This window comes from Xenopus tropicalis, chromosome 4 (assembly GCF_000004195.4).
Source record: "Xenopus tropicalis strain Nigerian chromosome 4, UCB_Xtro_10.0, whole genome shotgun sequence".
NCBI classification, from domain to species: domain Eukaryota; kingdom Metazoa; phylum Chordata; class Amphibia; order Anura; family Pipidae; genus Xenopus; species Xenopus tropicalis.
Window position 1 is genome coordinate 77,490,827 of NC_030680.2, and position 22,280 is coordinate 77,513,106.

At 38.2% G+C, this 22,280-nt stretch overlaps 1 protein-coding gene across 2 annotated transcripts; it reads left to right on the forward strand.

Annotated features, from left to right (window-relative positions):
• The first annotated feature begins 402 nt into the window (after positions 1 to 402).
• On the forward strand, positions 403 to 21,841 carry ssx2ip (synovial sarcoma, X breakpoint 2 interacting protein). Of its 2 annotated transcripts, none has more exons than XM_031900846.1 (14): positions 403 to 561; positions 9,401 to 9,518; positions 10,045 to 10,196; positions 10,357 to 10,566; positions 12,600 to 12,710; positions 14,331 to 14,466; positions 15,001 to 15,076; positions 15,332 to 15,503; positions 15,598 to 15,748; positions 15,879 to 16,015; positions 16,759 to 16,932; positions 18,884 to 18,998; positions 19,101 to 19,239; positions 19,596 to 21,841. In XM_031900846.1, the coding sequence occupies exons 2-14, from the start codon at positions 9,470 to 9,472 to the stop codon at positions 19,648 to 19,650; spliced, it is 1,677 nt and encodes a 558-aa protein (XP_031756706.1). In that variant the 5' UTR covers positions 403 to 561; positions 9,401 to 9,469; the 3' UTR covers positions 19,651 to 21,841. The 2 variants fall into 2 exon arrangements, with proteins under 2 accessions (XP_031756706.1, XP_031756707.1); XM_031900847.1 differs by having other exon boundaries at positions 16,762 to 16,932.
• Positions 21,842 to 22,280: the final 439 nt, after the last annotated feature.

Sequence of the window (22,280 nt, forward strand, 5' to 3'; positions counted from 1 at the left end):
CATTGTATTTGTATACTTTATTTAGCCTTGGAGTGCTCCCACAACCTCTTTTTGTATACTACTATAAGGAGCGGAGACCGTAGTTTCTATGCAGCTATTGCCTGCACCCACCTAGAAATAAAAGATCAATGGCAGAGGTATAAGTTAATCAGTAGTAAAAACAATCACTGTCTTAAGAGCTGAGCTTCTGACATCAGCTGACATAAAACATCCCCTGACAAAGGTAGAATCTGCAAACAGATACAAAGAAAATGCTGAGCGAATCCCACAGACTGCTCTGCCCAGGATAGACTGCTCACTAGGTCCATCACCTTGTGCTGCACCAAATCCCATACCCACAGCTCGTCACTGCCCCTAGGAGGCTACGCAAAGCGTCACCGTACTTATATACCTGTAGTCACACTCTCGCGAGATGAGATTTCCGATGTCTGGGTTCGCTGTCCAGAAGGAGTCAAGGAGCTAGACGCTAACAGCGCTGCGGGACTTTTAAACCGCGATACAGGATTGTGGGCTGTTTTGAGAAAAGCGGGACTGACCCGGGAAAAGCTGGACTTTTTGGCGGTATGCTATGTTTGTTGAAAGGGGGTTCATGGTATATTTACTGATATACCCAAATATATGTTAAATCTGAACAAAAAGGTTGCACCTGCTGTGGAGGTTTCTTTCTTTTTTTTCCCTTAACATTTAGTTTTAGTTTTATTTACGTGTATTCTATTAGCCTGAAAGCTATGTACCTATTTATGCTTTATTATTTTTTTTTTTGTATTGTTGGCAAAAGATCGACTTTGTAAATGACTTAGCAATAGCGAGAGCAGCTTGCCTGTAATTCTTCCAACTCCCTGCGCCATGGGGGCGGGGGAGGGGGGTCACTTGCTGCTGGGAACGTTCGCATTGGTTTTTCCCAACTGCTAGGCGATTGCCCATTCATTTAAACGTTGCCTGCGGGCGTGGTACCCTATACAAAACTTGCACTCCAGTAAACTTGGGCTCTGTGTATAAATATCATCTGATTTCGTCTCGCAATAAATATATGGGGATCAGAAGGATATTTAATATAGTACAGAAGGAGTGCTTTCAAAGTTCATGTTCTGTTGCTTTCTTAAAGGGTCCACATTCTCACTAATAGTATTCTGAGACAATTTGCAATTGCTTTTCACTTATTCTTTCTTGTGTGTTTTTTCAGTTATTTCACTTTTTCAGCAGCTTTCCTTTTTTGATATTTTAGCAGCAGTCTGGTTGCTAGGGTCTTGTTTACCTTTTGTAACCAGGCAGTGGTTAGAATGAGAGACTGGAATATGAATAGGAGAGGGACTAAATATAAAGATAAGGAATAAACAGTAACAATAACAATACAATTGTTGCCTCACAGAGCAAAAGTTTTTGGCCCCTGGGGTCAGTGACACCCATTTCAAAGCCGGAAATATGTACGGGCAAAAGGTAGATATTTAACTATAACAAATGAATAATAAAGACCAAATGCAAGGCTGCTAAGAATAGGGCATTCTGTAACATACTAAAAGTTATTTAAAGGTGAACAACCACTTTTAACCCATATGCAGGTTAGTGTTTGTGGGCCGTTTACTCAGTTGAGCAGAAACCCGTTTTTTATAAGCTGTGGTGCATGGTGATGTAAGTTATGCATTGTGTGCTGCATGCATGATAAAGTATGAATATAACGTACTCCATGTTGCAATAAAAATATCAGCTCCCTAATTAGACAACCTCTTTCTGTGTACCAGAATTTGATCCAGATAGTCCTTATTATATGCACTATATACAGAGAGCTAGACAGCACTTGGGCACTTTAAAAGACTAGCTAATAAAGATATTTAGCAGAAAATAATAAAAAAAAAAAAACAAAGGTAAAAACCTTTTTACTTTTAGATTTAACTTTTGAACATCGGATACTGAAATAGTAAACACAGCAGTGTTATTTAATGTCATGTCTACGTAAAACCTATTAACTCTTTTACTGCCAAGCACGTATGGCATACGTGCTGGCAGTAAAAGGGCTTAAACGCCAACGACGTGTCTCATACGTCGTTGGCGTTTAAGCGCTGCCCTCTGCAGCGGCGGCATGTGCCGCCGCTGCAGAGGGCTTCTAACAATGACAGCCCCCCTGGGCAATGTGCCAGGGGGGCTGTCATCAGGGTCCTGCGAACCGATCGCTCGCAGGACCCTCCAGGAAGCAGCAGATGCGATCGCATCGCATCTGCTGCTTCCTGCTTCCTCCCTCTCCCCCAGCGCCGGCCCAAATGACGAAGGAGGCGATCGGTCTTCAGGAACAGGTAAGGACTTTTTTTTTTTATTGCATTTACACACTTTTACACACTTATACACACATTTACATACATTTATACACACTTACATACATTTACACACACTTACAGCACACATTTTAGCATTTTTTTATTTTATTTTATTTATTTTTTTTCATTTTTCACACTTTTATACACTTATTTACACTCATATACACACTTACACACTATCACACAACTTTTACACATGTACACACATGTATACACAAACACTTTGGTTTTTTTTTTGTTTTGCTTTTTTTTTTTTTTTTTTTTCATATTACCACTTTGTTTTTATTTTCTTTTACCTAAAAACTGTTTATTTTGACAGCGTAACTATTGGATCAGATATTCTGGCCACTAATTACACTGTCATGTAACTTATTTTGTTGTTTCACTGATTTGCACAATTTTTGTGGTTTTATCACATTTTATCCCTATATAAGTGTTCCTGATCTGTTTTTAGCGTAGCTTTGCCAGGTGTAACTTTGGTGTACAAAAATAACTTTACCTATTTTGAATTCATCAGAATGTGTACTTTCCAAAAATATATGGTTTTCTGGGGGTCACTGTATAGTTAGGGGGGGGTTACTGCACATAATACACTGACGGGGCTCTGTGTGCAAAAGCTGAGCTGGCAGGCGAGAAATCCTTATGCGCTATTTTCATTTAGGGTTCAGTACATACCGCAGACTTTGGTATATCTATGCATATTGGGCATCAAACTGTTCAGTAGGCCTCTGGTGTTCCTATTGGGGGTGATTTGCCTTTGTACGCAAGAAATTGTGTGAGATAAATGTGACAAATTGCAACATTTTTAGGCAATTTTCTGAAATGTCATAAAAACCAATAACTTTAGGAAAGCTCTGCAGATTGGTACTTTGGTGTAGAAAGGACTCTTTACCCTTGTTGGATTTGTCAGAATGTGTACTTTCCAAAAATATATGGTTTTGTGGGGGTCTCTGTATAGTTAGGGGAAGTTTTGGCACATAATACACTGACAGGGGGCTCTGTGTGCAAAAGCTGAGCTGGCAGGCGAGAAATCCTTATGCGCTATTTTCATTTAGGGTTCAGTACATACCGCAGACTTTGGTATATCTATGCATATTGGGCATCAAACTGTTCAGTAGGCCTCTGGTGTTCCTATTTGGGGTGACTTGCCTTTGTACGCAAGAAATTGTGTGAGATAAATGCGGCAAATTGCAACATTTTTAGGCGATTTTCTGAAATGTCATAAAAACCGATAACTTTAGGAAAGCTTTGCGGCTTGGTACTTTGGTGTAGAAAGGACTCTTTACCTTTGTTGGATTTGTCAGAATGTGTACTTTCCAAAAATATATGGTTTTGTGGGGGTCTCTGTATAGTTAGGGGAAGTTTTGGCACATAATACACTGACAGGGGGCTCTGTGTGCAAAAGCTGAGCTGGCAGGCGAGAAATCCTTATGCGCTATTTTCATTTAGGGTTCAGTACATACTGCAGACTTTGGTATATCTATGCATATTGGGCATCAAACTGTTCAGTAGGCCTCTGGTGTTCCTATTTGGGGTGACTTGCCTTTGTACGCAAGAAATTGTGTGAGATAAATGCGACAAATTGCAACATTTTTAGGCGATTTTCTGAAATGTCATAAAAACCAATAACTTTAGGAAAGCTCTGCAGATTGGTACTTTGGTGTAGAAAGGACTCTTTACCCTTGTTGGATTTGTCAGAATGTGTACTTTCCAAAAATATATGGTTTTGTGGGGGTCACTGTATGGTTAGGGGAAGTTTTGGCACATAATACACTGACAGGGGGCTCTGTGTGCAAAAGCTGAGCTGGCAGGCGAGAAATCCTTATGCGCTATTTTCATTTTGGGTTCAGTACATACCGCAGACTTTGGTATATCTATGCATATTGGGCATCAAACTGTTCAGTAGACCTCCGGTGTTCCTTTTTGGGGTGATTTGTCTTTATCTGATCTTTATCAAGAAATTGTGAGAGATAAATGCGGCAAATTGCAACATTTTTATGCGATTTTCGAAAATGTCATATAAATCTGCAAACTTAGGAAAGCTTTACAGCTTGGTACTTTGTAGCAATAAGAAATATTTACCCATTATAGATTCGGGGGGATGTGTATTTTCCAAAAATATATGGCTTTCTGGGGTGAATGTACTTTTTTTGTAGCATTATCCCACATAAAGGATGTAAATGTGTTGATTTTGCAGGAGCTGAAATGATAGATCATATGGGGGTATGTTCCCATTGGGGCCCCTACATGCCACATACTTAGGTAAACCTATACATATTGGGCATCAAACTGTTCAGTGGACCCCTGGCGTTCAAATTTAGGGTGTTTTATCTTGGTACCTAACACTATGTGGGAGATAAGATGCTGCGAAGTGGAAGCTTTGAGGGGATTTTTGGAAATGTCATCAAAATTGCTAACTTTAGAAAAGCTGTGCGGCTTGGTACTTTGGAGTAGAAAGACATGGGTACCCATTTTAGATTCGGGGGAATGTGTACTTTCCAAAAATATATGACTTTCTGGGGTGAGCGTACTTTTTTGTAGCTTTATCCCACATATAATGATGTAAATGTGTTGATTTTGCAGAAGCTGAAATGACAGAAATGACAGTTCATATGGGGTATGTTCACATTGGGGCCCCTACATGCCACATACTTAGGTAAACCTATACATATTGGGCATCAAACTGTTCAGTGGACCCCAGGCATTCATATTTAGGGTGTTTTATTTGGTTACTTTATGACCTGTAGGAGATAAGATACTATAGACTAGAAGCTTTGAAGCGATTTTTAAAAAAAATCACAAATTTTGATAAAAACCAATAACTTTAGGAAAGCATTGCGACTTGATAGTTTGGAGTAGACAGACAGTTGTGCCTATTCTGTATTCCCCAGAATCTGTTCTTTCCAAAAATGTACAATTTTCTGGGATAAACCTTCTGTTAGTGGAATTTTGGCCTTGAAATCCAAAGTATGCAGTTTTTTTGGAGCAGTGCTTTGGGAATTTGGTAGTGTACTGCTGGGAGTTTTTGACCTATACAAGTGAGAAATCTCCATAAAACTATATATATTTGGTATTGGCACGTTCAGGAGACATGGGACTTTCCAAATCAGTTGTATATTCGTGCATAAAATAATTTTTGTTTCTAGTATGTGTGATTATATTATGGAAAATTTGATTTTTTTTGCATTTTTAGACATTTAGAAGCCTATATCTTGTTACAGAATTGGAATTACACAAAAATTCTACCATATTTTGAAAGCTTAGGTTGTTCTGAAAAAAACGATATATTGTTTTCCTTGGTAAACTAAAAGTCCCCCCGAGGAAAGGCCCCTAAAGTGAAACAGTGCAAAATGTTCAAAAACTGTCTGGCAATACAAGTTCCGCTTTGACCAAAATGGCTGGCAGTAAAAGGGTTAAATGTTGCGGTTTCTGTCAGTTATTATTATTATTATTATTATTATTAACATTTATTTATAAAGCGCCAACATATTCCGCAGCGCTGTACAATAGGTGGGTTACATACATTGGACATACAGAGTAACATATAAAGCAATCAATAACCGATACAATAGGTGAAGAGAGCCCTGCCCAAAAGAGCTTACAATCTACAAGGAGAAAGGGTTGAGATGCAATGTGTGGGAATGGGCGTGACAGAGTTGTGAGAGGTGTGGCACAGGTGTTTGCTTTTAGCGGCATACTGAGGTTATGTTAAACTAGATTAGGGTAAGCTTCTCTAAATAAATGCGTTTTTAGAGATCTCTTGAAGGCAGAGAGATTGGGAGAAAGTCTGACAGTTTGTGGGAGCGAATTCTAGAGAAGGGGGGGCAGCTCTTGCAAAATCTTAAATGCGAGTGTGTGAGGAGGGAATGAGAGAGGATTTGAGGAGCAGGTCAGTAGAGGAGCATAACAAGCAGGGCCGGATTTCTGTTTTGGGCGCCCCGAGGCCGCCCCTGTCGGTCGCCCCCTCCCCACCAGTGCGCATGCGCGAAAGCGCGGCCCCCAGTGCGCATGCGCGAAAGCGACCCCACCAGTGCGCATGCGCTCCTTAAAACTCCCATACGGAGCAGTGGGGAGAGGTCCCGACTGCTCCGTATGGGAGCCAAATTTAAATTTTTTTTTTGCGGCGGGGCGGCATGCTGCCCCTAAACTTCTGCCGCCCTAGGCCCGGGCCTTTGTGGCCTCTCCACAAATCCGGGCCTGATAACAAGCGGGTTGGATGGTACCTAGAGATAAGTTCAGAGATGTAGGGTGGGGCAGAGTTATGAACTGCTTTGAATGTGAGAGTCATTAGTTTGAATTTTTGGATCTTGGATGGTAGGGGAAGCCAGTGCAGGGATTGGAGCGGTGGAGAGGTGTATGAGCCTGGCAGCAGTATTCATTATGGATGGGAGAGGGGAAGGCCAATTAATAGGGAGTTACAGTAGTCCAGGCGAGATATAAGAGTGAACAAGAATTTTGGCAGCATCTTGGGTGATAAATGATCGTATTTTGGAAACATTTCTTAGGTGAAAGTGACATGATTTGATAAGTGACTGGATATGAAGCGTAAAGGACAGGTCAGAATCAAGGATAACCCCAAGGCACCGGGCCTGGGAAGATGGGGTGATGACATCCTTAATATGTTTTATTAATGCCATAAAGCACTTTCTATAGGGTCAACCTGTATACAAGATACAGATTCCCTGTTATGAACTGTAAATTATAATAGCCATTCTAAATGCTTGTTCATTATTATTTAGTTGCAGCCAAGCCTGGCTTCCCTTGTGATCTCATAGCTCACCTCAAGCCTGGACTTGCAATCTGTAGGTACTGGCAAATGCCAGAGGGGCTGCTGTGAGATGCTGTAGACCAGTGATCCCTTAACCAGTGGCTCGGGGGCAACATGTTGCTCACCATCCCCTTGGATGTTGCACTCAGTGCCCCCAAACCAGGTAGTTATTTTTTGATGCCTGACTTGGTGGTAAGTTTTTATTGAATAAAAATAAGATTTACTACCAAATAAAGCCTCCTGTAAGCTGATAGTGTGCATAGAGGCTACCTAATAGGCAATCTTAGCCCTTATTTGGCAGCTCCATGAACTTTTATGATGCTTGTGTTGCTCTCCAAATCTTTTTACATTTGACTGTGGCTCACGAGTAAGAAAGGTTGGGGACCCTTGCTTTAGACAGTCGCTGCTTATTGAGCTTGTAGGGGCTGTTTAGAGCTCTGTGTACTCAACATACTGTACCAGGGACTATTTTGAAGCTCAGTTCAGACCTAACTGACCTTTAACATAAGGGAGAGGTCTCTGTTTGTGTCAAGCTTAGTGTAAACTCCTTATCATGCAGTGCAATATGCTATGTGCTGTAGAAGATAGCTGCTTGCTCACGTTTGTGTTCTTCTTTGCTTTTCACATACTGTAAGTAACAGATATCATGTACTTTTAAAGAAAACATTAATTTGCAACTTGAAAGCATTTAATTGGGGGTCTCCATCCAAAAAACTATGCAACTTTACATTATGTATGTATTAATATTTTTAAATTAAACATTCTCCCTTATATGTACATGCAATTGCTGTTGAAAGCAGTATCTGCACTGGTTCTGACTGAATAAATTGAATTAGACTTGGAGGATAATTGATTTCTGCTGAATTGTTTCAAGAGTCAAATACTGCTTTCTATTGCAATTCCATTTACAACTCTCCTTACAGGGTATGCAATTTAAAAAAAAAAAAAAAAAACTTCCACATGTTCACATCTTTCTACACCAAAACAAAAGACATGGAACCTGTGCCTGCTCTTCTTCGTCAGTGATATTTAAAACCTAGCTAGCCTGTGTATGCAGCTAATTGTGCCCAGCCATCTGTATAGGGGATTAGAAGAACAAAATGTAGCAGCTTTAAGTGGATTTTCTCTTGTTACTGGACATCTATCTATTTATGGAACAAATCTTTCCTCTCTGACCTCCTTAATCCAAAGGGAGATGCAAAACCCAAGCACCTGCTATTAAAGGTTGAAATACTTAGAATACACATATTCAGTTTAAAATTCAATCAGTAGATTTTCTTTTCAAATACTTATATAGACATACAGTTCTAAGACCATTTCATGCTTTCATAAACTGATGTGATCATGAAATGCTGATTTGTGGGAGGCTCAGATGCAAACTTTTGCAGGTTTTTTTTGTAAAGAAAATGCATGTAAAAGGCATTGACAGTTAGGGCTATAGAATACTATAGGTGTCGTTTACTTCCTGGGGGTACACGTGTAGGAATGCTAAGGGAGGTGTGGAGTTTCTGCAGCATTAGGAGGCAGTAAGGACAGGGGCCCGATGTGGGCTGCACCTCCTGCTGCTGCCTACCGTGTACGAACTAATGACGTGTAAGTTAGTGTAGGGGGCTGTACTATTCCCCCTGCCTGCCTCTATGATCCTGCATTGACTAACACAGTTTGCACTTTTGCAAATTGTATTGGCATTTGGATCCAGTGCTAAAAAATGGCAGATTGCAGCTTTTTTTGCTCTTTGCATCCTCTGTTTGGCTTTGCAATTTAGGCCTAATATGTTTTTTCTGCTGACAGAAAAGAGGCAGACGTGGGCTGAAACTGCTCAGTATGTGCACATGTTGACAGGAGGGGACCTGTTTGTCACTTTACATATAGGGCAGGTGTAACTTAATAGCATGGGCATGCCCACTGCTTCTAAATCAATCGCATAAACTGGTGGGGAGACGCACTTATGTACATACGTGTTGCCAAACATGGCCATCTACACCAGGAGCTCCATCTTGGTGCAAGTGACTTTGCACTGGAGAGGGGCATTTTTAAGGAAGCAAACTATTGTCTGCACCTCTGATGGGGGAATCAGTTCTTTGAGAATAGAGAATAGATACCCTTTATTTCCTAATCTTAGTAGTGGGATTGGAGTGGATTTTTGCACATACCATATGTACAGTAAATGCAGGTGGTTTTTGAGACTGCTTTTAAACCAATGCTTATTTTGAAGCCCCCCCCCCCAGAAATATTTAAATGTTGTTAGTTCCTACTTATTTAATTCATAAATGTAGTAATGTACAGAATGAATATCCTAATGTTTTTTGTTTTACTTCACCAGGAAATGGCTGCTTGACTGTAATACCTTCAAACTTTTGCATGGTCTACTCTTTGCCATAATATTCATTTCATGTTTATTGCTATGGGAGACCGGAGAACCATCAGTTTGCCAGAATCAGGTATTTCCATGCAAAATTGAGCAAATAATCAACTTAACAACATAGTACAGAATTCTGTTAATGCTCATATATATTTTTTCTCTACGTTTATGTAGCCTCTCTCTCTGTCTAGCTGTGGCCCTCAGTTCGACCCTCCATGTCATTTAATCTGCCTGTTATTTTACTAATCCATATACTTTGAAAGGTACTATTGCCATTATCCCCATCTAAAACGGTCCCACTGCCAGAAATTCAGGGAGACACAAGCCACTGAGTTGGAGAACACATTCACACTGAGAGTGGTACACCCAGACATTCATTTGCCTGGAATCATCCCTTCTGTGGCACTTTAGGGATATGCACAGGCCCTAAATTTTGGCTGCCCATTGTATCTCTGCTAAATAATGGGTTCAGGAAAATGTCTATGGTGTCAAGCCAGTTGTTTCCCTACCTGTGGAGAGGTCTTAACTTGCTCTAAGCCATAAAAATATACCAAATGATAAGCTATGGAAAACATACCAAATACTAAAAATCTTTTTTCTTACAGATAAGGTTTTACAACAGTACAGTTCTGAGCGTGTTTCTCCACCAAGTCTTCTACAATCCCCTTCTCTTTCTGTAGCCAATAACCTGTCTGACAGCGTTTATACTTTCTGCACCGAAGACAACCTAGAGCAGTGCATTACATACATTGATCAGGTATGGGTCCCATATTGTGTAAGGGCTTTGGCACACAGGTTGTTTCTGAGTTCTGCCTGTGTCTACTTTAGAAGGATGTTTTCTGTGGACACCTAAGCTGTTAACAGTTGAAATACCACCAGAAAAAAATGAATGATAACACATGTTTTTCTCTAAATAGGAGCTTAGAACCTTAGGCTTTCCAACAGTGCAAGTTGTATCCAAGAATGGAGAAGGAAGAAAATTGCATTTGGTGTCTATCATCAACTGTATTCATGAGCTACTTCAAAGAAATTCCCAAAATATGCGAGGCAAAGAAGAAGTAGAAACACAGATTCTGAAAATAAATGGTGACCTGGAGCATCTACAGAGTATTCATCAGAGGCAGAAGGTGAGATTGCTGCCAGAGAAATGTGACAGCCCCTGATAAAAGAAAGGAGGGTACAGATGGTGAGGGGGGTTAACCCTTCATATCTTTGAAATAACTCAGGGCAGCAGAGAAGGGTCCCTGGGAGGCCTCTTAAGCAACTTTCTTGCAGTGCTTAAATGATTCCTAAAGTTGTCCATGTTGGTAGCCTTTTATTTTTTAAGATTCAAGAGTCTACAGGGTTTCTGATACATATTTGTAAGATTGTAGATATTAGATTGGAAACTTTTTGGCAGTGCCCTCTGTCTTTTGTATCGGTTGTAGTTGTGGGTGTTTTGTTTTTTTTTTAATACCCATTTATTGTATGGCACTGTGGAATGTTTATAAATATGTGTTAAAGGGGACGATTACCTTGGTTTTACACTTGGCCTAATATTCATGCTAGTATAGCTTAGCATACCTTTTTAGATCTAGTTTTCCTTTTAGTTTAAGCACTGCCCCTCTCCTTCACTTCCTCTCCTGGAACGTCTCGGAGTCAGAGGAGCCACCGGCTTATTGTCATAACCTGGTAATGTCAGTGAATGACAGGCAGAACTCTCTGTGCCTGGCCTGATTAAACTGTCACACACTTTTCATTCAGGTCAGTCATGTCTAGGCAATAGTACAGACTTTTTTTTTTTGTAACAACTGTGGGGCCACTGCTCACATTTAGGAATATGTAATTATTTAATAGTATGTATCAGACGGCGGGCTTCCTGCTATCTCCGAATAACTACTTCCAGTTAAGTGTACAGGCAATTCTGATGTATGCTATTGGATAATGTGAAGAAAGTATGTTCCTCCATGTGACCAGTGTGCCCTCCATCTGTCACAGAGCTATAACTGCTTCTATCAAAGCTGTACTTGTGGAACTAGGGGGCTCTCCAGCTGTCGCAGATGATCAGGAGATGTCCCTCTAGCTGTGAATTAAATCACAATTTGCCCAATCTAAGATTTAAAGGAGTTGCAGCTAGAAGCAGGTGGGCCACACCATAGTTGCTTTATTTACTGTTCTACACAGTAGATGATGTACAAATAAACACTGGGTATGAGATCTTATATCTGATATTGGGGATACAGTAGAACTTTACAGTTTGGAGGAGAGTTGCAGTTCCACTAATCGTTTCATAGGGTAGGAAAAAGAGAGAAAGGGTAGGGACCTTTTTCTGGGGAAAAATGATAATGCTAAAATAAGAGCTGAGTTTGTCCTAATGCTGAGCTTTGAAAATCTTTATAGCTATGATATAAAAGGTAAAACATTTTTGTAAAACCATTTTTGTCACCATACATTCAGAAATAGGGGGAAATACTAGCAGATGAGACTGACACAAAAACCTGTAAAACCTTTAAAGCAGTCTTGTTTGTTTTTTTCTTTTTTTTTTTTTTTTGTCATGTTACCTTTATAACACCTTCAGTTTTAATGATAAGAAGCCAAGCCAACTGTAGGCTAGTAGTATTTTTTTTTTTATTTTGAAATGTTATGTTTATTGGTTGTTTTTATAACCGTTTTGTTTACATACAAACAATGTAAGGGGGAAGATGGAAAGAGTTTGAAAAATCCTGTGTTAGAGGGTAGATTGGGGAGAAGAGGAGGGGGTGCACTCTTGCCTAGTTTTTATAACAGATATAAGCTGTATCTTGAATATGGTCTGTGGGTCTATCTAATATAGGCATAATTGTCCTCTGATTCATTTGTGCATTTATTAAGCGGTGTGGGATAGTCTCTGGGTATGCTGGCTTTCAGTCCATAGGGTCCATGGAGACCAAACCTCCTCGTATTTATCCATTTTGTGGTGAATAAGTGCTTAGTAGACTTTGATTTTAATGTACACAAATAACTAGCATCATCTGCAAAGCATAAAACTGTTATGTCAAACAAAAGATATTAAAACAGTACAGATTTCAGTTTTTTTGTTGAAAGTAAATAGAAAATACTAGTTGGAACTATAGTCTAAATATTACATAAGCATTTTAAATATAGTTTTTTTTTTTGTTTTTTTTTTTTAAATTTTCAACAGGACCAGCTGGAAGCCACAAGGCGAGAAAACTGTGCTCACCAGGAGAGGGATCGTCAGATGCAGTGCAAAAATCGTAACCTTCTCCAGCTGCTTAAGAATGAAAAGGAGGAGGTAGCTGTCTCGATAGGTTTATGGTTTTGCTATGCTATGAAACTGGAAGCACAGAACACTTGCAGTGTACACATACAAGGTAGAAGAATAGAACAAACTTAGAGGTATAATAAAAAAAAAATGGTTAAACTATTCCCACTTTCTCATCTCTTCAATTCTGTATGCCCACCCTAACCCCTTTCAGTCTTCATGAGCAATATTAATCATGAATATACAGCATATTTGCAAACATTTAAAATATACAGATAACCTATGCATACCCTAAAGTTAGAAAAATATGTTCCCCTTTTGACAAACTAGTTCAGTTGGGCTTATGTGGGAGGGAAGATGGTCTGCAAGCAAGTTATCATGGTTCTCTTTCATCTGTGCTGTTGTCAGTCAGTTAGCTAAGTTCAGGGACCAACTCACGATATACTGTGTATATAAAATACAAATGTCACAAGGTGGCAAGGTAATTCAGATTCACATTTAAAAAAGCATTTTAGAAATCAGCCCTGTACTATCAGCTTATAAGAGAAGTGAACCCCGTTTCTTCTGTGATTTGCAATAACCCGCTAAGCTTCTTAATAGCAAACATATTTGTGTGTTAAAGATGGGCTGGTGCAATAAGTTCAGTATTTAAAATACAGCATTTCTAGCCATTTTTAGGGTTTAGTTCTCCTATAAGTATAAAATTCTAAAACGGCAACATAACAAGTTTGATAATAAACCACAGAGAACAAGTGTTAAAAACAAACTGTGGTTTAGTTCTTGTTCAGTCTTATTAATTTACCCATCTGTTTTTTCACCTGGGTCCAGGTTTTTGGGAAGACCACAAAGGCCTGATATGAGACTAGGGAGGCACATTTTTCGTGGTGGCATGCCTCCCAGCTGCATATGTATTTCTTTCTAGAACTGTTTCTAAGGGCATCCAGCATTTAATCTGATTATTACGTGTAACATAAAATGACTAGTCCTTCATAATAATTTCATTAAATACAATAAAAACAAAAACTTTCTGTGGAAAAAAACCCCATCTTAAACAGGTTTTAAACTATTTCATCTATGACAGACAAGGAGATTAGGCACTCCATGCATATTGTGCTCTAGCGGTGGTGACTAATCTCCTCGAATGCTTTACTACCGGGAAGAATGTAAATCAGTGGTAGGTAAACATAGCCAAAGTAGCCTGAAGTTTCTTTGTGAGGCAGCTTCAGCCGACTTTGGAAAACCGAAGCAATGCATATGTTTTCCTACTGGCGATTTACATTCTGTATGTGATGTAGGAAAACGTGTTGCTTCATTTTTCCAAAGTTGCCTGAACCTGCCTTGCGAGGAAACTTTGGAAAGTCTAAAAGGGATTAAGCGTGGCACGCCAGATCTCCTCAAAAGGACAAGTCAGTCTGTTGCTTTTTCTCACTGTGCACCTTTAGTGAAATGGCTTTGGTTGCCAGTTGCATTTTGTAGAAACATATTTTTAAATGTAGTAAAACTGGCTTTTAGACTTCTGGGAGAAAAAGCTCAAATGGGGTTTAAAAGCAACCAGCTTATTGTTGCTATGAGCAGCTACACTGCATACAGGCAAAAATCATAAAGAAACCATTTAAGTTAGGCTTTAATAGACCAAGTCTCTTTCTACAGGTGCAAAAGCTACAGAATATAATTGCAAGTCGTTCCACACAATTTAACCATAGTGTCAAGAGAAAAGAGCGAGAGTACAACAAACTGAAGGAGCGGCTGTATCAGCTTGTGATGGACAAAAGAGACAAAAAAATTTGTATGTATCACAATGCTTTAAATATACCTTCAAAATGTATACAATGAAATATTATTAGTTAGTTCTCTTATTTTTGGATGCTTAAAATTGTTTTCTCCACCAGAAGTGCAGACTAATAGATCTCTGCTCCACTTGGAGCTTTGGGAACAATGCTTTTTTTCCCCCAAAATATGCTTGTAGCATTTGTCCCTTTCTTTCCTTATGCAAATATTCAGACTGTATATATTGGAGATGCACAAAATGGAAGATTTGGTTTGGGATTGGACCCAGTCAGAGTTGACTTCGGATTAGGCCAAGTACAAGAACCTGGTTGTACCAAAACCGAACCATTAAAATCTTGTGACTTTTGACCACTTCAACCGAAATTGTCTTTTTTCTGCATGTGTTGTGCATGGAGGTCCCCCCCAGGACTTCACTTGTCTGCATATTCAATAAACAATTCTTTGTTGAGCATTTGGTGTTTGGCTGCATCAGTTATTGTTCTGAATATAAAGTCTGTTTTTTCTTTTTTTTTCTTTTCCTTCTGTTTGGAAGCAATTGATGTGCTGAATTATGTTGGCAGAGCAGATGGAAAGAGGACATCTTGGAGAACAGGCAAGACTGATGCAAAGTAAGCAGTCACATTGTATGTTAGCCATCTCACTTAGGCATTTTCTGCATTTAACATACTGGTTTCTTTGCAGAGCTACAGAGAGTTGTAGCTCTGTCAATTTTTACAATGAAGCATACTTTGCCAGTTTTAAAAACTATAGTCCTATTTTTTAGAAATGGTCCACATTTCACTTGTGCATCACATTAGCAGTGCATTTTACATTTAGGACGTCCTGCATAGAACAGCAAATTCATTTTGGCTTTTTAATTTTAGAAATGAAGAAGAAATGTACAGAGTTCTTTTAAATGACTATGAGCAACGTCAGAAGCAGCTAATGGTAGAAAATGCAGAGCTGAAGAAAGTCTTGCAGCAAATGAAGAAAGAAATGATTTCCATCCTTTCCCAACGTAAAACAAAAGAAAAACTAGATGATAGTATTGGCACAGTAAGTGCAAAAGATCTGAATGTAGTTACCTTGGTCCCATTATTCAGTCTCCAGTTGAGGGGACACCACTTACTACTTTAATTCTATCAAACAGGTTGCTTCAGACATTGAAGAGGAGGTAGCTGATACCAGTAAAGAGAACCTGTCTGAGTTATCCTGTGAGGCAGTGCGTGAACAACTAGTTAGTAGCATCCGCCAACAGTGGCGTATACTAAAAAGCCACATGGAAAAACTTGGCAATCAGGGTTAGTATTTGCGCTAACAATACTTAGAAAAGCTATTTTAGTGGTTATAGTTTTTTGTTTGTTTGTTTGTTTTTTAAATAAAACCAGAACTAAAAAACTCCAACAATAATTTACACACATGTCATTCTAGCATGCCTTGTAAATGTGACTACTCCTGATCAAAATGGCATGATAGCAAGAGTGGATCATGAACAAGAGCTTGAAAAACTAACACGTGAAATACAGCAATGTAAAGAAACCATTAAAAGCCAACAGCAACTCCTAAAGGTATTTTGCTTTCGTTAAGATTAATAATTAATAGTATTATATTTTGCCTTCCGAAAGGATGTCAGTATGGCATTTATTTCAGCAAATTTTAGTAAAGGATTTATGTAAGGATACCCAAGTCATTCTGTACATTTACTGCCATCTTCTGGGCTTTAATTGTGCCTACACTATGTAAATAAATATTTGAGGCCTCCCGTTCCTTTTGGCAATGTACTGCTCCTGTGAGGTGTACTATAACACATTTATCTTTGCACCAAAATAAATGCTTCTGCAGGCTAATTGCACAGGACATTTTTGGCATGAGTGCTTTTTTTTCTATGTATGGTAGTATTATGCCTGCTGAGCCACACTGGCATAAGGAGATGTATGCACAAGCCAGCACATGGATGCCTTTGATTCATGTACACTGTGAGTTACATTTTTTTCTGTTGATTGTTGGTATATTGTCCATTCATCATAATTAGGCCAGATTCTGATTTTAAATGTACTGTATACTGGAGTCTGAAGTAAGAGCTTAGCCAAGCCACAACAAAGAAGGTTAACATTTTTTTAAAACTACTGTACATGAATTAGACATTGTTTTTGACTACTGTATTTAAATACTTTTGGTAGTCCAAAACCCTTGTAATATACCAGTACATAAAGGAATGCACACAAAGGCAATTAAAAAATACACATTTTGTGTGCATTCTTTTTCAAGTTTTTAAATTCCGTAACTGAAAGCGCCTGTATTATTTATTCAGCAGCAGCTTAGTGTACCTCGTGATGATGACACCTCAACACTTCTGCAGGACTGCTATCTACTGGAAGACAAAGAGCGTCTCCAGGAAGAATGGAAGCTTTTTAATGAGCAGAAAAAAAACTTTGAGAAAGAAAGAAGGAATTTCACAGAAGCTGCTATCCGCCTTGGGCATGAGGTAATGTCTGCGTGCCAGTTTAATTTATTTCTCTCTTGTGCTCTACGCTATTTGAGTGGAAAATTGTTATACAGATGTTTCCAGCATATTGTGTTGCATATTGTGATATCCGGAAGAAAAAGATAATTTCTTGATAGCTGCAGAAGAGCAGTAGCTTCAGTCTGACCTTTGCTCATTCCTGCTATGTACATATGAGAATATATTACTGATTTGGTTGTTATAGGTTACTGCACTCTAAGGCTTAGCTGCCTACGGGAGGAAACTATATATACTTTTTTTTATTCATGAGATGTTCACATTGTGCCCCCTCCGCCCAAAACTCATCCCCGAAAGTTAGGGAGGGCCTTGGGGCCTGAAGTAACAATCTACATTTCTACCATATAGTATTGCGCGCTTAGCAAATGTTCTTGTCAGGGTGAAACAAGTAAAGGCTGTGTGCTTTTGAGTAACTTTTCATAAGCCTTTTGCAGTAATCCCACTTGTTCTCATAGCAGAAAAAATTAAATTTTTATGTTAAATGGTATAAAAATACAATCAGTTACGTGTCTACAACTGATATAATTTCAGTGTTCAGTTTAAAAAGATCACAGTATTCATAGTAACGCCATGTATATTCAAGTTTCCACCATTATCTGTCATGTAATTTTACTGCTGGGTACTTACCAAATGCGCTAAGCAGTATCGCATGTCATGCTTTGTAAAATTTCAGTGTGGTTAATCTTCTGTAATAGCTCCTTTTTAATGCCAAATGTTGAGCAACAACAGTTTAATATCCTCATTCCATCACAATGGCTTACACTATCTGCAGTTTTGGACACCAGTACATAGGAAGGATATTGATGAGCAAGAAATGGTGCACATGTTCAAATACGCTGATATTTAAAATGAATAGAACAATTGCACTGAAAAATAACTACCAAATATGTGTGGGTTTTTTTGTGTTTTTCACTAAACTAGCACGAATAGTTGCACTTCTCAGGAGGTGTTAAGTCGGCCACACACAAACCAAATATCATCAATACAGTGGCATAAAGGTTGCTTCTACTGATCTGAGGAGCAGTATAAAGCCATTTTCTTAAGTCTGATGAATTACACTTTAGCATCTGCCAATCTGAATGACTAGTCTGAGGCAGGTAGTGTACTCTTGGTATCTACTAAGTGATCAGTGCCCCACCTCACTAATGCTCTTGTGGATCAATGGAAGCAAATCACTTTATTTTTCCAGAAGAGTAGAAACCCTTTAGCAGCAAAGGGAATAACAGCTTCATAGCAATACCCTTGGTTTCTGAATAAAATATAGAAGCAACAGATGTCCTGATATTTTTGTTAATATAGTGTATTTGTCAGTGTCTGTGTTTTTTGAGGATGATTTAAAGATTTCATGAATGCTGCATTTCTTTAAAGATTCTGCAGAATACAGGTTACAATTATAAAAATGATTTGTCCTATTAATTAATTTGCCGTACATGTAAAAGCATAGCTTAAATCTAATCAAAACAGTATGTAAAATCATTCAACATAATGAGGTGATTGAGACTGAACAAGCATCAAATCATCAAATCTTCTTAGCTATTAATAGAATCTGCCATCACAGCAGCACCTGGCAATGGAGGGCAGTGGATGGCAGCTTTTGTTTGGGGGGTTACTTTTCTTTTAAGGAGGCCGCCAACACACTATGTGCTGTTACAGAATGTACCATTTCTGCTCAGAAGCTTGTTCTGAAATTCGCCTTTCTGTTTCAATATGTAAGCTTGTATCAATATATACTGTATTGCTAGTTTCTGTCCTCTGTGTAGTACTTTTTGTTTTACTATCTCAGTTTCTAGAAAAAGAGAGAAATACAACCTTAGCATATTTAGCTAAGGTTTAAACTAATAAAAATGTTTGTGACCTTACAAAATGACATTTTGGTAACCGATGTACATATTTTCTGTTATTGCTTGTCTTATAGAAAAAGGCCTTTGAAGAAGACAGAGCAGCTTGGTTAAAGCACCAGTTCCTGAACATGACACTGTTTTCCGACCACAAGAATTTGGAAGAAAGGAAAGCACATGGAGTTCACTTCAGTGAGTTTTAGTGCTCATACCAAAAAAACAGTTTTCTGGGATTTTTTTAATGTTATTTATATTTATCATAACTAATCGTTCTTCAAATTTTCATTTGATTAGGTCCTGAGCAAGACCATTGCAGACTGCATAGCCATCCTCATGATAGATACCTTGTATCGTCAGGAGACCATTCCAGACACCCAAGGAAAACACTGCCCATTACACCTTCTTCAAAGCACAGTCTGACTCAAAGAGAAAGGTATTATAACATGGCTTGCTATACCCATGTCTCCTTGATTTAATTTGATGAACTACCTTGTGTTGACTACCAGCATCTTTTTTGTGATGGCTTCACACCATAGTTTCAGTAGTCTTATAATCTTGGGGGTTTGTAACTCTTGTTTCAGAATGATATATGTGTAAGGATGTTTTAGGTTGTTTTAATATTGAGTGCAATATAAGAAATTTAGATAGAATATTATGAATATGTAGGCATTTCAAAAGGCTAACCGTAACGACAATTTGCATTTGCTAAAGAACATAGATGAAGGCTAATAAGTGTTGCTGAATGAGGTTCAGTGTTTTAATGTATTTTATTTTATTTATTTTTTTTAGCATTGCATGGAGAGATTCGAGCATTAGTCCAAATGGCAGTGACTTTGCAAATTAATTCCAGCTCCAGGCCGGGTCTGCATGTCTGGGAGAAGAAATCTTAAGCACTTGCACAGACAGGCTTATGTCTTGGTTATTCTTAGCTTTGTTTGCTGTAAAATACCAAAGCATTTCCCATTTAGCAACTCTATCTGATGATCTTCTACTAAATTAGCAGCAGTTTATATGGCTTTATATAGCATTACAGGATTTACCGAATTAGCACACAAAATGGGGACAACGCTGTCAGTGCTACTGGTCCCAGCATTGTTACTTGTGGGTCGAGTTGTAGTGTGAAGCTTGCCTCTACCTAACATTGTATATTATGTCTTTTCTTTAAGGGCTCAATGTATCTGGCATAGACCATTAATATCAGATTACACACTGAAGATCCTTTACAGTAACAAATGTTATGGTTTTTTTTTACATAATACGCCCACATGCTCTATCAAACAATATTTCTTGTCAAAGTAGAGATTTAATGGCAATTTGCATGCTCCATTTGTGCAGGTTCATTATCTAGCTTGTTCTGGAAAAGATCAACAAAACATTTTGCTAACTGGTCTTATATTGCCAAACTGACTGCCTGTCACTATAAGCTTTTTCTTATCCCTAATCTTGACATATTGTGTTAGCTACTTTTTATGTTGTTCCTGCAGTTCTCAAATCTGTACCTCAAGGAGTAGTGGCCTGAGGGTGACTTTATGCTTGTGGTTTACATTGGTGAATGTTTTTAGCAATCTCTAATTAGCACTTTATTCAGATTTTTAAAATGAATGCTGGATTTCCATCCAGAAAACCTATCCAGTGAACACAAAAATTTGCCCTTCATGCAATTTCAATGCATTGATATGTTTATATAATGACTGGAATTGATGTTTAATATTAACGGAAGTCTCTTGTGTTCTGGCCTTTATGTGTAATGTATATAGTTTTTTTTATTTTACAATTTTTAGCAAGGGCATTTTGGTGAATGTTTAGAATCTTTGCACTACACACACAAGTTCAACTTGAACTGTACCAAGTTCAGAACACAAAGTCCGGTATTTCTGTGAATCTGGCCTTAATACCTGGTCAATCAAGAATCCTCTTTACTCATCTAAACATACTCTTATTGGTGTTTTTAACTTTCATTTGCTTTGTTGTAATTGGTAAAATCCATACATGCTTTGTTTTTTTATTTCCTTGCACCCTTAGCACAGATTTAGATTCTAGAATGCCCCTTATTTTGATTTATAAGCATTTTCTGCCAACTTGACCTTCACATTATGCTATTTTGGCTTTTCCACTGCCTGTCAGCACTCTTCCATATTGGCACCGAAATTTTCAATTTTGACATAACATCAGCAGTCTGAAAAGACTATCACTGTGCTGTATGATCAAAATCATCCAAACTGCCCTACCAAATCTAGCCTTTTGTAATTGGCTTGATCGGTTTGTGAGCAAAACCGAACAAATCTGTTTTCCCAGTAGAGCAATTCTGCTTTTAATTAACAGTAAGAACTTTTTCTCTCATTTTTGCAGAAAAACACTAGTAATTATTTGTGTTGATGCTTTGGTGCAAATTGCTGGTCTTGGAGCACAAGTTAATAATAATCGCTATTTTCTTATTTGTGCCAAAGTACCAAGACTCAGATTAGGGATACAGTCTGGCATTCTGTTACTGCTTTTTTCCTGCCAAACAATGCCATTTAAGTAACCAGGCCCATTTGTGGTTAGTGGAATAAAGCCTACACATGCTCTGTTTCAGAAATGCACTATTTCTTTCATGGAATGGAAATAACTGATAATAAACAGCTGCAAGATCCCTTCTGTAGAAAACTTTAAATACTTGAACCGTAGGGACCCATTTACCATTACTTTCTATTTTTGTTTGTTTTACTTACCGCTATAATCCTATGATTTTTTTTTTTTGTGTGAATTGTAATGTAAGAAATGTATGTATATAAGGTAATGCAATGTAGCTCTGGTGCAGTGTGATATGTGAGAGAATGAAATTGATGCCAACCAGTGAGCAGTAGCATGTTAAATGGAAGTGTGCCTTTATTTTATGCTGCTCTATTGCATCTAAAAGCAGCCTTACTACCTCTGCACTGTAAGTGTATATTTTTTTAGATGATTTCACACTCTGATTTATACTATTTAGATTTGCTAATGAAGTTCAATTTTATGTAGAAAAACTATTGTTAATAAAATAACCTTTAAAACTGTTTGCCTTGTGTGCCCCTTTTTTAGTACTGTATATTAAGAATTAAATACTTTCTTAAGAAAACTGGTACATAAATATAGTGAGTGGTGGGTTTGTGTATTGTGGCAGTAAAGTAAATAAGGGATTTATTGCTGTGTGAAGGGTAAGTTAGGAGGAATGTTTATCAATGATGCGTGTGTCTATGTGAGACTAATTGTATTAAAAGAAAAAAGTTTGGGGCAGTATTCTTAAATATTCCGAGCAGTTCAAATTTGATTACATTTAACACTTTTGCCTGCCAGGAACATTTTAAATAAATTGAAACATTTATCAAAGCATATGTCAGTTCATTGAGATGCGTTTGACTGCTCTGAGCAGTTGAACACTCTTCTGTTTTATGGGGTGGGTGTTCATTTCCACCACTGTCTGATAATTAATGAGTAATGCATTTCATTTCATTT

What these genes read in the sequence shown, in the direction of transcription:
- ssx2ip (XM_031900846.1), top strand. Translation starts at nt 9,470, where the DNA reads ATGTTTATTGCTATGGGAGACCGGAGAACCATCAGTTTGCCAGAATCA. An exon ending in ACAGGCAAGACTGATGCAAA is followed by an intron (nt 15,077 to 15,331) that starts GTAAGCAGTCAC and finishes TTTTAATTTTAG; the next exon opens with AAATGAAGAAGAAATGTACA. An exon ending in CTATCCGCCTTGGGCATGAG is followed by an intron (nt 16,933 to 18,883) that starts GTAATGTCTGCG and finishes CTTGTCTTATAG; the next exon opens with AAAAAGGCCTTTGAAGAAGA.